The sequence below is a fragment of the Quercus lobata genome, chromosome 10 (assembly GCF_001633185.2).
Source record: "Quercus lobata isolate SW786 chromosome 10, ValleyOak3.0 Primary Assembly, whole genome shotgun sequence".
NCBI lineage: Eukaryota > Viridiplantae > Streptophyta > Magnoliopsida > Fagales > Fagaceae > Quercus > Quercus lobata.
The window spans coordinates 2273387-2291032 of record NC_044913.1 but is presented as its reverse complement, the minus strand read 5'-3'; the positions used below and the strand labels follow the sequence as shown (position 1 = coordinate 2291032).

The 17646-nt window shown below is 33.8% G+C and overlaps 1 protein-coding gene across 1 annotated transcript; it reads left to right on the top strand.

Moving 5' to 3' along the window:
* The first annotated feature begins 2245 nt into the window (after positions 1-2245).
* On the top strand, positions 2246-16782 carry LOC115962773 (11-beta-hydroxysteroid dehydrogenase 1B-like). Its single transcript, XM_031081647.1, has 6 exons — positions 2246-2481; positions 2736-2928; positions 14390-14466; positions 14659-14790; positions 14881-15009; positions 16581-16782. The coding sequence occupies exons 1-6, from the start codon at positions 2299-2301 to the stop codon at positions 16779-16781; spliced, it is 915 nt and encodes a 304-aa protein (XP_030937507.1). The 5' UTR covers positions 2246-2298; the 3' UTR covers position 16782.
* The last annotated feature ends 864 nt before the right edge of the window (positions 16783-17646 follow it).

The following is a 17646-nucleotide window of genomic DNA, read 5'->3' as shown; positions in this document are numbered from 1 at the left end:
AACGGATTAAAAAAAAATCATTTTGACCTCTTCTCCTAATAGTTGATTGAAATGTTTCAGCAAACTTTGTATTAGCTTCGTATTTAAAACTCGGTTACTTGTTGCATTACATGATTCTAGATAATCTATTATGATCAAACCAGTGAGAACTGACTGTAGATGTTTGTTTCTTACCGACTAAAACAAAAAGGCCTTCCAGACCAATAGAAAGAAAACAAAAGTACAAATAGGCTTTCTTTTTAGGATAACACTTAGGTAAAGTTTTTTTTTATGTTATCCTTAAGTTCTCCGATTAAATTTTAACCACGTAACAGTACTATTGATTAATGAATCATATAGTTCAGTTTAATCATCTTTGTACTGTATTGGTTAATGCAATCACACGATTGAATTTAATAGTGTGGAAAATTGGAAAATTGATTAATGAATCACATGGTTTAGTTTAATCATCTTTATACTGTATTGGTTAATGCAATCACGCAATCAGATTTAATAGTGTGGAAAATTGATGTCTCAAGTAATTGTACTTATGAAATTTTATTAATAGGGAGGAAATGTAGTTACTGTCATGCAAATCCCAGTGCTACCTACCCTATATTATTTCTTGATAAACAAATCCCATGCTAATACAGTAATACTTGTTAAAGATAAATGTTTGATTAATATTTGGTTGAGTCTTTCACGTAATCCGTTAACAAGCGCTAATCCAAAAAAAAAAATGTTATCTTGTTTAATAAACTTTTTGTCCATTTCATGGACCCATAATAGAAGTGAGATTCCATTAATTCCATTAATTGAAATTTTTTTACTCAATTTGATAGATAATTAATTTGGTAATTTATATCAAAAATGACTTGGGTTTCTTGCCTAATGAATTATAATACCACAACTCCGCATTCCAAATAAAAATCTTAGTATTGGATTATATTATTTTATTGTTCTTAACCCGTTTACCCAAATTTCATATTAATCGAAAGTTATTTACTGTTAAATCAATAAGCTTATATGTTGTAGGGTTAAGGGCCTAAAGTGTATATTGGGCCTTGGGCCTAGTCCAAGGACACGAATGGTCCGAGGAGGAATAAATAGTTATGGGTAATTCCAGTCTAAAGCTTCATAAGTAGAGAATGAGTGGAAGGTGGTCCAAAGAGGAACATCTCCTCGGATAAACTGGGAACAACTCCAGTATATATCCTGATAATTAAGGTGACCTTCCAAGAAGCTCCAATGATAGGGACGTGCATCATAAATGTACCAGGGTGATGGGAAAGCTGTTACCATCGTATTAAATGCACTACAACTACTCTTCTGGCAGCATTTATGTGGAGAAGACCCCTGAACAATACTGCCTTGGTAATCACAACTCACAGAAAGCCAAAGAAGGTGTCTGATGGGACAGGTACTCAAATAAAGGCTCAAATGATCAACAAGTGTAGGATCAAGATGGTTCAGAGGGAGCTATATAATGTAAGAGACCTCCCATGAGGAAGGGAACGGAAAAATAGAGAAAGAATATTGTAGCAATCAAAATTATACTTATACCCAACTGTTATTGATTTGTATGACAAAATACCTACTCGAACAGTGAATTCATTCAGCTTTATTTTCTTTGCTCTTGTTTGATTATCTGTTAAATCCATACTAGCCATTGTCAAATTTATTAGGGCTTAGTTCTTTGACCCACTCTCTACAAATTTATTGTACTGAGCTCATTGGGCCAAGATCTCATACACTTTGGGCTTGGACTGCAAAACGTGTCCTTACATATGTTATGTATAATTTTAAAATATTAAAAAAAATTGAAAATTGAATTTATGGATGAAAGAGTAATTGATTCTTGATCATCTTAATATTTTGTTACATTAAGAGTATAGAAAGCAATGTAACCCAATATTGTAATTTTCAAAAATCATCATTTAAAATAATGTAATATTGACAAAAATTACACTAGGAATATACTGAACCTAACCCAAATATTGATGTAGTTTTAGGTTTCTAGATTTGCTCAATGCTTTATCTATACCATGCCATCTGATTAAGTGGATATGCTCTATGAATAGGTATAAGTAAGCACGATACCTGTTAGGACAGTACGAGGGTGTGCAAAGGCAATAGTGAATAGTGCTTGCAAGGGAGACAGGTATTTGACAGAGCCAACTTGGTTCAAGGTCACCTATTTCTGGAAGGTGTTTTTCCCTCGTACTATAGATCTGTAGACTTATTATCATATCTTCAATTCCTCTCTCTCTCTCTCTCTCTCTCTCTCTCTCTCTCTCTCTCTCTCTCTCTCTAAAAGTTATGGATTTGCTTCAAAAGTTATTGAACATTGTACTCCTTCCATTAACTTTGATTGCCATCCTTTTCTTATTACCACCGTTTCTTTTTCTCAAATATCTTTTTTCCTTAAAAAGATATATATGTAGTGAGAACGTGGCTAACAAAGTTGTAATCATCACTGGAGCATCTTCAGGAATTGGCGAGGTTTGTAGCAAATTGTCAATGTCACACCTCTCAATCTTGGTAGATATTAACTGCCTTTTATATTATGTATTGATATTATATAATTCGGGCTCTTAGAAATGCTCATTTCTAAATGTTTTAGTTTCAACATTTTAATTATATTCACAAGAGAATTGTGGATATTATTACATATGAAAATAAGTAGTTATAATCATAGTGGATACCAAAATCTCAAAACAATAGTTAATTTACTAAATTATTATGTGAATTTGTAGCATATTGCTTATGAGTATGCTAGGAGAGGTGCTATTTTAGCCCTTGTTGCAAGAAGAGAGAATCGTCTTCGAATAGTCGCAAATAAATCACGAGAACTAGGATCTCCAGAGGTTATTGTGATACGTGCAGATGTTTCCAAGGATGAAGAATGTAAGCATTTTATTGATGAGACAATGAACCACTTTGGGCGATGTAAGTGTATCATGTGTTTGAGCTTTGGATTAATTTGTTTTACTATGCTTTTCTGGAACAATAAATATTTTGGAAGTATAAGTTGTGAAAAAAATGATATTCCTATTGTTAGGTTTTAGATTCCTGTAAACTAGATTGTTTAACCTAATTAATTAACCAAGTGAATACTTAGGTTTATTATTCAGATCTAGGTTAAAACAATAAAGTCATATCATGTAAAGTAACGGAAAATAAAGAACATAATGATATGATCACCCAGGAAAACCAAAAGGATAAAAAACCTGGGGATGATTTAACCTAGCTATCCTCAAGGTAAAAAGCAAATCCACTGTAGAGAATCAAAGTTTACAATAAGACTTAGACCACTAATATCCTATTGCTACATGTAAAACTTACTGAGACGACCACGTGCAAGCTCCAAATCCACGGACTCCTTCTCTATTAGGCCTTTGCAACACAAGCACCCACACTTGTGATAAAAAATAAAAATAAAAATAAAAAACACAAACACAAACTCTTCTGTTTGTGACTCCAAGACCACCCTTGAAGGTTTAGATCATCAACACCTTTGATGACTAGAGAAGGTAGCAACTTCTACAATTCCGGATCTTGAAATTCTTTAAGGAATAACACCGGTAGAAGACATGAAAGAGTTTTTTGGGTACAAAATCATAGATCTACAAAAGAGGCACACTCTTCTCTCTCTGAAAAGTCTTAAAAAACTTACTTAGGGTTTCCTTTATATACTAGTAGTGTTTTACTTGAAATCCAATAAGTTTAAGTAGAGTTTGGGCTGAAATAGAATTCTATAAATAGGTGTTTCCATCGGTCAAGCCTATCTTTCGATCAATCGAACCAAGCAGTTTATGAACTCTTCTTTCTGCAACTTGTATATTCTTGAATCTTGACATGTACACCTTAAGCATTGTCTAATAATTCCTATAGACTCTAAGATCTATATCTAAACAAGTTTATGTTCACGATTTGCCAATTGTTCTAAACTTTTAGAACCTAACAATCTCCCCCTTTGGCAATTCGTGACAAAACTTACATACAAAATGAAATGCTCAAATACAAGAACAACCCAATACAATAAATTGCCCAATTACATTACAAATCCCAATCTAAGACTCCTAACCTAGAAGTTGCAATAAGAGGTAGAAGGTCTTGATCAGAATGTACTTGTCTTTCTTGAAATACTCAAAAGAATTCATCACCGTATGTGTGGAAAGAAAGACATATAAACAATAATATAAAACACAATATAAAAAACAAGAGTAAATTCTAACTCTCCCACTAAGTTAGATACATCAAAAAGTTTTATATTCTCTCCCTTTAAAAACAATTTCAACTCCCCCTAAACAAAACATTTTAAAAACCTTTTCCAAATTTCATCTGTTTCTCCCCTTTTTTGTCACGTATTGACAAAGACAACCCAATCAAAGAGTAAACAGAAAAACATACACAACAAAGGATAAGAGGAAATAGAGAATCAAGGAAACAACTCCCCCTAAGAACAACAAAGGTTAAAAACAAGTTTCTCCCCCTATAAAAATAGGAAAAACAAAATAAGTTTTGATAAAAACAGTTTTGGGGAAAACAGTTTTGGGGAAAATTTAGAAGGTGGGGAAAATTAAAAACACACAAACCTAACTTTTAAAAAAAAAAAATGAGGTTACACATGAACACAAATATTCTCTCTTTCAATAAATGCAAACTTGACAATATGTGACTCATAAACAGTTGCATGAGTAGAGAAAATATTTGCACATTGATTATCCATCATGTCTCTTAAGAAAAATATTTTCTACAATTCACACATAAAAATAGCATAAAAGAAAAAGTACATAACTCAAAAATTAATTAATCAATTTTTAGATCAAGTTGAGTACCCAATATAGCAAAGTGTATGCATGTTATGTGTGAAAATAATGAGAGATATGACTGCAAAACTGTAAGATGGATAAAAAAAATGCAATGCATGTGAATCCTAAACATAAATGATGCATAAAAAAAATTGGTTAAATACTTAAAAACTGAAAAATTTTCAGTTTCGATCGATCGAATACCAATCGAGTCAGGCAGAAGCTAGACTTGAAAATTTTGGAAATTTTCGATTGATCAAAAATCACACTCAATCGATCGAAATTCTGGAAAACTGAATTTTTTGAAAAATTGCAGAAGATTATGCAAAAACTACTCAAACCAAGGAATTTCATGAATGAAATGCATGAGAATGAGTTTAAATGTTTTTCAAAAATAAGATTTTTCAACCCAGAACTTCAAAACACGGTTTTTAATCATCAAAAACACAATTTTTGCCAACTCTTAACCATATTTTGTATCAAACACCATAAAAAACATAATCTTGGATGGCCAAACCAAATTCACACACAATTTCGTATACTAAGTTTAGCAAAAAATAACTTGTGAAGGGTGTGCAACTAGTAAAGGCATGAGATACATGTGAGGTAATAAGTAGATAGTAATCAATCACAATTTCTATATTATTCATCACATAAGTTTGAAAGTAACTATCACCTAAAGAGTTGCATCCTATAACTTCCACATCTCCTAGAAAACAAGTTTGCAATCATGTATTTTTCTTTTTTTAGCCTTATAATGTACATGATAGGCCAAAAATGTATTGACTCCTTATAATGAATTAATTGATTAATTAGCCAAGTTTATTAATTAATCAAATTAACATGCGATGTACGTGGTAGCACAAACAAATCACCAATTAAACTAAGTATGCAACGGAAATTAAATTGACACGGTGATTTGTTTACCAATAGGGAAAACCTACATGGCAAAAACCCCACCGAGTGATTTTAAGGTCACCACTCCCAAAAATCCACTATTATCAATACAAGTGGTTACAAGTAAAGGAATTTCAGTACCTTATACCAACCTACAGTTAAACCCTTACCCCAATACTCAATTAGACTTATTCTGTAGTGACAATCTCTCCTTTCAATGCACGGCTATCAGTACGTGACTAACCAATTACGCGGATACCAGTACGCGACTTGATCACCAACTTGAGAAAGATGTTGGCTGCAAAGTTCTTCTGTTCATCACATGATGAAGATCATTAAGTTGCTTGGTCACAAAACCCTATGGTGTACAAAACATAGCAGCTTCTTCAAGAGAAAGAAGAACTAGGGCAAACTAGGTTTCTGGTCACTCTTCTTCACACTTGTGGAATTGTGCTCTTGTGCAACTTGTGTCACCTTTTACGGCTCTCAAAATAATCTTTATATATGTTTAGGGTTGTGAGAAAAGAAATCCCAAACATGCATTCACGGATTGGATGAAAATCAGCTTGAAAAATTGAATTTCATAAACCTCGATAAATAGCAATCTATCGAGCTAGCTGTCGAGCCACGGGCTTCAACAGCTTTTAAACCTCAATAGCTGTCAAGCTTTAAAATCCTGCACTTTCTCAATTTATTCTTGGACAGACTTGCATGGCTTTAACACTTAAACTTGAAACCTTATTTCTTAAAGTATTAAACACATTCTAAATCTACCCAATTACAAGTAAAGTGCATTTTGTCAAAGGATTAGCCAATTACATAAAATGTTGACATATATTCCTAACATTAAATTATATATGTCCTAAGAATCTCCCCCTTTGGCAATTCGTGACAAAACCACAACAAACAAATGAACATATGAGAGAAGTCATAAATCACTCAACTCATATTCTCTTGTTGAATACATTAAAATCTATCCTAACACAAACTCTTGAAAAATTTTGCAAGAAGAGAGTTCATGGCAAGTAGACTTTGACAACCTGTATTTCTGAAACACTTTAAACAAAACTCATCACAGCATCTTAGTGTGAAACAGAAATAATAGATTGCATACAATAAATAAGAAATATGTGTATAAAGAAGGAAAAGAAACAACACATGTAAAGATAGGTGAAAGAACTGTAATAACAACCTCAAATGTATATATATCAACAATGGTGTAAAATCCTCATGATAACCGAAAGGAAATTGAGCTTATCATGGGTCGTCGTATCCCTATATACATCTATGATAGAAAGAATAAAATGAGAGGGAAAATCTATAGTAAGATGCTCTAAAAGAGAAAGCAAAAATCAAGCACGGGGCTCGGTAATAGAGTTATAGTGATAAAGAGGATACAAAACAAAAGTCATAACCATGTTAAGAAAATGAGAACCTTTAGCAAAAGCCAAACAAGGAGTGAACTGATGATCACCCCAATCAGAAGGATGCTTACAAAAAGCTGACATAAGCTCATCTTTAGACACAGTCTTAAGACGCTCACAACTAGGGTAGTTAGGATGCGCTACCCTGGGGACATGGAGCATGTCGAATACAATATCCGATGTGACCACAATGCACGTACCTCGAACGCGAGTAACAAAGAAAGGTACTAAATAATCAAATCCATGCATGTTGGAGTAGAACTCCTAGATAAGCATGAATGAACAAGTGACCGAGACATCACACAGTGACTCCTAACCCCTATTGTGAATGACAGTGGGTAGATTAGTGTCGGAGAAGTCCGACAAAATGACTTGGCGTTCTGAATGAATGCCTCGTCTGGAAAAGTTCTCAAAGAAGTCCAAATTGGCCTTCTCATCATAGAACTGGACGGAAGAGGGAGTAGGGTTAGAAGAAGTGGATGCCCCGAAATGAAGAGGGTTCCGAGACGGAGTAGATTTACATTTAGGTGCCATGACGCAACTAATGTAAACAAGAGAGAAAGAGAGGGAGAGAGAAACACGCAGAAAAGCACCAAATACAATCAATATATAAGAATATAGAGAATGTAAGGTACGTATGCATGAAAATGCATGAGCATGTGATATGCAATAGTAAAAACAGTATGGGCTTAGCCCAATCCAATCCTACTAGCACACAATCAGTTCAACAAAGTAAACACACAACTATCATGCATGAAAAATTTTCACAAAGCCCATCCCAAAAATTTTGCAAAAACCTCTTTGATTTTGAAAAACCCCAAATTTTTCAACAAATCCCAAAATCTAGGTCAGAATGCATGAAATGTATGATTAAAGGCTTGAAAAGAGATTATACCTGTGAAATATGCAATGAAATGAGTAGGGAAGATGAAGAGGTTGAGTGAGAAGAGTTTAGGAGTGAGAGAGAAGTCTGTCTATCGAGAGAGATCGAAGAGAAATGAGAGAGAAATCACGAAGCGCATATAAATAGAAGTCTCATAATTCTCGACAGATCAAGAGATGTCGAGCTTTAAAGGCATGAAGAGATACAGCTATCGAGTAGCTATCCAGAGGTGTCCACAGCAAAAACAAGCTCGATGAATCGAGGAGCTATCGAGCAGCTATCAAGGAGACAGAAACTTTCTCGATGGATTGACGAGCTATTGAGAAGCTATCGAGATTGTGATAAAAAGAAGCTGAAGAGCTCGATAGATAAGCCAAGTGTCAAGAGGAGTCGAGGAGCTGTCAAGATTACTTAAAAACAGTTTTTCAAGAAGAGAAAAACACAGACATGAATGCAATCAAACATGCAATTCAACCAAGGATCCAAACAATATTTTAACCTCTCAAAAACATCTCTTAACAAGAAAAATGTTAAGCACATAGATCCCAAAACACACACACACTAAACAACTCTAACCAATTTTATATTTTAAAAACAAGTTAAGACAGTTTAGTGAGCACACATTAACAAAAGTATTCCTTATGATGGCCAAATCACATTGTACTTGCACATGTATCAAGAATAGTAAAGAATATTGCGTTTTTGTGTGTGAAAAATATCGCAAGATTGCATAAGTGTCTACATGTTATGACGATTTGCGATATGAGAAAATAACTTTAACTCACACACAATCATAACTGTTTGATGGGGACTATCATCTTCGAGGTACATCCTATAACTCTCACATCTCCTAGAATACACGCTTGCAATCATACATAAAGCATATTTATTATTTTTGCTTTTATTTTCTTTGCATATTTTTATTTTAATAAGCATATCATACATAGGCATATAGGAGAGAGAAAAGAAATACCCAATGATGTTAAGCTTTTGACATTGCACTTTTGCTATGCTGAAACATACAGATGTCATTTCATAATTGGCTGGCAACAGTGGTGAGATGGTTATTTATGCCTTTATCTTAGGATTTTCTAGTCCTTCCCGTCAAAAAGAGTGATAAGAGTGTTAAGTACAAGAGACCACTTAATCTTACTCATCACAAACCCGAGCCACAAAACTCACTTGCTTAGTTGTGCACAGAGATGCTCATCTAAGCTACAAAAGATACAAAGTTTAGAAAACTTTGTTTCAATGGCCATCCAAGGTACACAAGTACCAATGTACACAAACACACACTGTTTTTGTATTTTTCTTTTTTTCTTTTTTTTTTTTGGTTGAAAAACAAAATAAACCAAAACTGAAAAGAAAACAAACAAAAACAAATTAAACAAAGCAATGCATAAACCTAGACTAGCTCAAAACAATAAAGCAAAACACACAAGTAATGCAAAACACAAATACGAAGGGGAGAGAGAGAATAAGCGATAGAATCACTTGGAGCCCTTTTCCTTCCACACCTTGGAAGAACCTTTTCGTTTAATGAACCCTTGATTTGGTGGTGAGGGGGAAGATTTAAACCGTTCAAGTTCAAAAGGAACATAATGGCTTTGAGAAGATCTCCAAGAGGAGCAAAAGAGGATGGAAACTGATTTTGGTCTCCTGACACAATCATGTTGTTGCTCTTTTGAGTGGCTAACCACTTATAGCAATTAGGTCGAGTATGTCCAGCTATGCCACAGCGATGATAGAAATGCTACTTTTTCTGTTTTGGCTTTTGAGAGTTTTCCTTCTTAGCCTTAGGGTTCTTAATCTCTTCGTTATCAAGTTTAGGGGGTACTTCTAAGATAGATTTATCCTTATCTGTGTTCTCACTTGCTAATTCATTTTTAACATCATTGTTCTCAGTTTTAATATTATTAGCAGGAGGAACAAAAACAGTAATACTAGTAGAAGCAATACTAGGAGAAGAGAAATCATATCCTAAACCAGTTCGATCGGAAGCCAATTTCTAAAAATTTAGCATCTCATCGAGCTTAGCGCTTGAAGTCCTTTCCAATTGAGCTCTGACTTGGAACAGTTCTGCCTTAAGCTTCTTGATCTTAGAAATTATTCTCAAATCTTAGTGCTCCAATAGTTTGATTAGCTTCATCAAACTTTGTAGAGATTTCTTCTCGCTCAAGCTCCACATCACTAAGCTTTTTGGTGGCCAACCTATACAACTTCGCATACTTTTCTGATACCTTGTATAAATTTGCATAGGCTGTGTGGATGTCATCTTGTTCATCCATCTTCTCAAACTTAGACTCCACCAATTCTTCCTCTTCATCCACATCTTCAACAATCACTTTAGTAGGATTTACGGTGGCAATAAAGGCATTTAGGATTTCATCATCCTCATTATCGGAGTCATTCTCAGGCTCAGTGTCGCTCAAGGTAGCAGCAAGCGCCTTGCTTTTTCCAATGGTCTTGAGATAAGTAGGGCACTCTTATTTCATGTGACCGAAACCTTGACACTCATAGCACTTTGGTCCTGAGGGAATAATGTACTGACCACCATCCCTAGCATCCTTCTTCTCTTTGTCTTGGCTCTTAAACTAAGAAGAACTCTATTGTCTATGGTCCTTGTTGAAGCCCTTTGCATTGACATTCTTCATAAACTTCTTGAATTGTCTGGTGATGTAGAACTTCATCTTAAAATCTTCATCATCAGAAGACTCATCAGTGTCACTTCTCTTGACTTTTAAAGCCAAGCTTTTGCTCTTGCTCTTGCTTGATTTCCCTATCCTTGTCAAACCTAACTCATAGGTCTGCAGATTTCCAACCAGCTTAGTCAAAGGAATTTTTTCAATGTCCTTTGATTCCTCAATGGCAATGATCTTGGCATGGAATCTCTTGGGTAGAGATCTGAGCACCTTTCTCACAATCTTGGGTTCAGGGATGGTTTCCCCAAGATTAAATGTTGAGTTTACTATGTTCTTGAGCTTAGCATAGAACTCATCAAATGTCTCATCCTTCTCCATCTTGATCTCTTCAAAGCTTGTAGTGAGCCTCTGAAACTTTGAATCCTTGACAGACTTAGTTACTTCATAAGTTGTCTAGAAAATGGTCCATGCTTCCTTAGCAGTTTCAATGGAGGATATTTTCTTGAATTCCTCATTTGTGACTGCATTGAATAGAACATTCAATGCCCTGTTGTTGAAGTTTGCTGCCTTGATCTTAGCATCATCCCAATCGGCCGACGCTTCTGTAAGCTTGGTCCAACCTATCTCCACGGCTTGCCACACATTTTCATCTAATGACTGCAAGAAAGCTCTCATGTGTACTTTCTAGTATGCATAGTTAGTGCCATCAAATAAATGAGGTATAATAAGAGACTATCCTCTATCCATGACAAACAAGGGTCAATGGATCACACAGCAAAGATTAACCCTAATCAGAGTGTGCCTGCTCTGATACCATTTGATAGGCCAAAAACGTATTGACCCTTTGTGATAAATTAATTGATTAATTAGCCAAGTTTATTAATTAATCAAATTAACATGCGATCTATGTGGTAGCACAAACAAATCACCAAAGAATCCACTATTATCAAAACAAGCGATTACAAGTAAAGGAATCTCAATACCTTATACCAACCTACAATTGAACCCTTATCCCAATACCCAATTAGACTTGTTTTGTAGTGACAATCTCTCCTTTCAATGCACGGCTCTCAGTACGTGACTAACCAATTGCGCGAATCCCAATACGCGACTTGATCACCAACTTGAGAAGAATGTTGGCTGCAAAGTTCTTCTGTTCATCACACGATGAAGATCATGAAGTTGCTTGGTCACAAAACCCTATGGTGTACAAAACACAGTAGCTTCTTCAAGAGCAAGAAGAACTAGGGCAAACTAGGTTTCCGGTCACACTCTTCTTCACACTTGTGGAATTATGCTCTTGTGCAACTTGTGTCACCTTTTACGGCCCTCAAAATAATCCTTATATATGTTTAGGGTTGTGAGAAAAGAAAGTTCAAACATACATTCACGGATTGGATGAAAATCAGCTTGAAAAACTAAACTTCATAAACCTCAATAGATAGCCAACTATCGAGCTAGCTGTTGAGCCACGGGGTTCAACAGTTTTTAAACCTTAATAGATGCTAGCTGTTTAAAATCCTGCATTAAACACATCCTAAATCTACCCAATTACAAGTAAAGTATGTTTTGTCAAATGATTAGCCAATTAAATAAAATGTTGACATATGTTCCTAACATTAAATCACATATGTCCTAACAGTACACACCATTTTTATTATAATTTTTTATTCCAATGCTACACCTTATTTTCTTTTTGTGCATGTGCTACACTTTTTCAAGTACAAAATCTTATGATATGCACTAAGGTATTCATGATTGACTAGTAAACAGTGGTGAGATGATTATTTATGCCTTTCTCTTAGGATTTTTTTAGTCTTTACAATCAAAAGCATGTGACTTCAAAGTCAAGATCATGTGATCAAAACTATAAACAACTCCCACACAACATGCACTACATAGCTAAAACTAGCAAAGTGCAGAAAAAATAAGCTCATCCAAACTAACCAAAGTACACAAGCATGTTATGTAAAAATTAATATGGCCAACCTCAACTATAAATCCAAGATATGTAATACAAAACAAAAACAAAATCTTTTGGATTTTCAAAAAAATTTATGATAAAAAATAAAAGCACATATTATGCCAAATGATTAAAAATGCAAATGCAATGCATGACAGGGCTTAACTAAGCTATAGAGGGTACACAAACAAGAAATATCAATTTCTTAATTAACCCTTGAGTACATGTACAAACTAGTACATACTCACACAAAATCAGAAATAGCTTAGCATTTATATAACACATACTATTCAAGTTTCTCCACAATGTCAAACATGTTCTAAATCATGAGAGAGATATTATAACTCATGTAATCCTCAAAACAAATAAAACAAGACACAAAATAAAATATTTTTGTCTTTTTGAAAATTTTCAATGTTTTTGGATTTTTGAATAATCAAAACAACCTAAGAAAATAAAACAACAAAAAACTAAAAGTAAACATGTCCACAAATAATTGAAAGAATTAAATCAGGGACAAGTAAACAATACTCACCTTAGCAAGTCTTTTCCCAGCCATATAGCATGAGTCTTCGGCTTTGTAGGTGAAAATCCATGAGAAGCAAAGTGTATTTGAGGGATTACACCAATCTTTTAAAAAAGACTGAAATCCTGCAAATTCTTTTCACAAGCCTCAAAAAGATCAACTAAAACAATAGTGTCCTTTTTATTCAAAACATCACAATATAAAATAGTAAGGCACTTAAAATTATCCATGATAACAGGGATCAAGGATCAACTCTAGGTATAACAATCTAAATCAAGAGCTAACCTGCTCTAATATCACTTGTTAGGTTTTAGATCCCTATAAACTAGATTGTTTAACCTAATTAATTAACTAAGTAAATACTCAGGTTTATTATTTAGATCTAGGTTAAAACAATAAATTCATATCATGTAAAGCAGCGGAAAATAAAGAATATAATGATATGATCACCCAGGAAAATCAAATTGGTAAAAAACCAAGGGAGGATTTAACCTAGCTATCCTCAAGGTAAAAAGCAAATCCACTATAGAGAATCGAAGTTTACAATAAGACTTAGATCACTAACATCCTATTGCTATCGCATTCAGAACTTACTGACACAACCACGTACAAGCTCCGAATCCATGAACTCCTTTTCTATTAGGCCTTTGCAACACAACCACCCACACTTGTGATTAAAAAAAAAATACAAACTCTCCTATTTGTCACTCCAAGACCACCATTGAAGGTTTAGATCATCAGCATCTTTGATGACTAGAGAAGGTAGCAACTTTTACAATACCAGATCTTGAGATTCTTTAAGGAATAACGCCGGTAGAAGACATGAGAGAGCTTTTTAGGTACAAGTACCCTAGATTTACAAAAGAGGCACACTCTTCTCTCTCTGAAAAGTCTTATAAAAACGTACTTAGGGTTTCCTTTATATACTAGTAGTGTTTTACTTGAAACCCAATATGTTTAAGTAGAGTTTGGGCTGAAATAGAATTCTGCAGATATGTGTTTCGATTGGTCGAGCCTGTCTTTCGATTGATCGAACCAAGTAGTTTCTGAACTCTTCTTTATGCAGCTTGTATATTCTTGAATCTTGACTTGTATCACCTTGAGTATTGTCTAATAATACCTATAGACTCTAAGATCTATATTTAGATAAGTTTGTATTCACGATTTGTCAATTGTTCTAAACTTTTAGAACCTAACACCTACTATTTGTGGAAATATTTTGGAATGTACAATTTCAATTTGTGATTAGTTTATTCAACAGTGGATCATTTGGTGAACAACGCTGGAGTAGTAAGAGTGGACCTTTTTGAAGATTCCTCCGACATTGCTTCCATTATGGTAATAATACCAACATGTCTTGCCCCACTTTCTCTGTAACTATATTGGATTATAATGAAGAAAAAAAATCTAGCATATTAATCGTTCTTCAGTGCTTATTTTTCATTCAAGTCTATAATATATAATCCCAATATTTTGTTAAGTTTTGAGTTTCAAACTTGCGTTAACAAACTCCAATTTTATGTAATTTAGGACATAAATTTCTGGGGTTCAGTGTACAGCACCCATTATGCAATTCCACACCTAAGAAAAAGCAAAGGAAAGATTGTTGTAATTTCTTCATCTGCAGCATGGCTCAGTACTCCGAGATTAAGCTTCTACAATGTAAGAACTACGTACAAAACCTCCTTGGCATGCCTTACTAGTTGTTCACTTTGAGATTTTCTTTTACTTATGAATCAATGATGTCTTCAGGCAAGCAAGGCAGCCCAAATATGCTTTTTTGAGTCACTGAGAGCTGAGTTTGGTCCAGATATTGGGATAACCATTGTAACTCCCGGAGCAATTGAGTCAGAAATGACGCAAGGCCAATTTTTACCAAAGGTATATTGAGAATTAAAAGAAACGAAACTTGAAAATTAAACCTTTACCAATCCTGTTTCAGACTTTAAGTTGCATTTAAATTATTTAATCTTCTACATTTTATAAAATCCAAACCATCTATTTTCACCCAATTCTGGCAAGACACCATTTTGTCAGTAACATGTCTTGTCCAATCAGCAGAGTACATTGAATTTAAATCTTGTGCAGTAGATCACGGGTTAAATATAACTTCAACCATATAAAAAATGTCATATTTAGTTTACAAAACTCTCACTTTTTGTAAGGTTTAAAAGATATCATGAAAAGCAGCTTTACCTTCAATTATTGTTTTAATTAGAGAGACTGATTCCGAAACTCAAACTCGTTACTTTGGGTGTAAGGCACTTGCCATCACACCACAGCTTGACCTCTAGTAATCTCATTTATATATGGGCAAAACTTAAATACAGTACCTTAGATACAGTTCCTTAGGTACCCCTTTTAAATTGTTGCCACTTGTATAGTTTAATAACTTAGCTAACGTCTGTTAACACCATCTCATTTTGTTTCTTTCTTCCCCTTTTTTTTTTCTTTTTCTTTTCTTGGCCCACTAGAAACCTATCCATCAAATCTCTTAGACTCTCACACCATATGGCTAAAGATGATCAATCTATGGAAATTTCCAATGACCAAAGGCACATGCATTCAAGGGATGCACTACCTAATTTCATTTTTCTAGATGGGGTAAGTGAGTCTACAGATCTACAGGGGAGTGCCTAACAAGTAGGGGAAAAAAAGATTTCTTAGTGCTTTTGATTTTCTTTCAAAGCCAAATCTTGACACCGATGGGTTTGCGATGGTTTTGTTTGGGTGAATATGAATTGGATTTCAACGTTAACATCAACACTTAACTTCAAACTAGTTTTTTTTTTCCCAATTTTTTTTTTGGTAATTGATAAATATTGAAACATCAAATAAAATGGAGGAAGGAAGGAATCTGGTTATTGGGTGAGAAATTTGAAGCTCTCAGATTTTCTCTCGGGCTAAGAGAAAACAAAGGAGATTGTGTTTTAACATCAGTTAGTGGAGTCATTAAATTAGACAGGTGGAAGTAATTTAAAAGAAGTACCTAAGGAATTGTATCTAAGGAACTGTATCTAAATATTGCCCTTTATATATATATAGGACCCTACAGCCTGGGTACAAAACTTTACATAGTCCTATATATTGACCGAGAACCATACCTTGTAATAATCCCTAGTCCCTACTACATATAATGGAAAATGCTAAAAATTACAAATTTTCTTTAAAATTCTGATAAATGAACATGACGATGAATATGATCGATACCATTTAAATAATATTATAGTAAATATCTTAATAACTTTTTTTATAAGACTTACGTAATAAAATTTATAATTTTTTAACATAGCTTTTCTTTTTTTTTCTTTTTTTTTGGGTTGCATAAAGAGGGAAGAACTTATATGTAATTTCTACTCATAACTTAGCCATTATGTAACTTCTAGTCTCTCAAAACAAAAATGATTTTTTTTTTTTTTTTATTTCATTTCTGAATGGTGATATTTGCTTAGATTGAAATGCCATGGATGCCAGTTGAGTCAACAGAGAGGTGTGCCAAAGCAATTGTGGACAGCACTTGCAAAGGAGACATGTACTTGACTAAGCCATCTTGGGTGAGGGTGGGATTCTGGATGAGGGTCTTATGTCCTGAAGTTTTTGAGTGGTGTTTGCACTCAATGTTAGTGAATCGCCCACGCACTCGTCAAAACTAGGACCGCTAGCTGAAACATTAGTGTTTTATTAAGCCAATAAATTCTAAGCAGAATTAATGGAGAGCTCGCTATGATTTAGATTAATTGGAAGGCTTTATTATTATTTGTGCAAATAAAAACTATAGTGTACTATATAAAGAGATTTATTATTATGTTCAGAGCAGAATTTGTTTTCCTTTTCTTGGGATAAATTTTCAGCTCAAAATTAAAATATCATTTTGATATATTAAATAAATACCTGGGCATGAAGTACATAATGTTGTTGGAAGTCATCACACCAAATTAGATCAGTTGTTGGTTGTTGACAGTTATACTATACCAACCAAGATCGACCATATCATTTCACTAAAAATTAGATGTGTTATTTAGTTTTTCGTTGTGCATGTTGATTATGATGAATGTTTAACCTATATCTGAATAAGTAACCTAAATAACAACTTAGCTAATAAATTAGGTTAAACATATTGTGTTTTTCAGGGATCTAAAACTTAAAAAGATACATAACCAAATACATAATTGATCGTGTTCTCAAAAAAAAAAAATAATAATAATAATTGATCAATGAGTTGCTGGTTGTTGACAATTATAGCTGTTCACTAGATACCATACCAACCAAGATCCACCGTATCCGTTCACTATTAAAATGCCTTAAACCTAATTGTTCTATTTGGAGTTTGGAATAAAGAATATAAACTTTTTATTCCTATATATAGGCTTCATACTGTTTTTTTTTTTTTTTTTTCCTGCAAAATAATTACGTAAATCTTTTGTTGAAATATATTTTTCCTTCCTAAAATTTAAAAATTAGTAATCTAGTATTTGAAAATTTTGAAAGATATCAATTTTTATTTTGTCTTTCATCCTT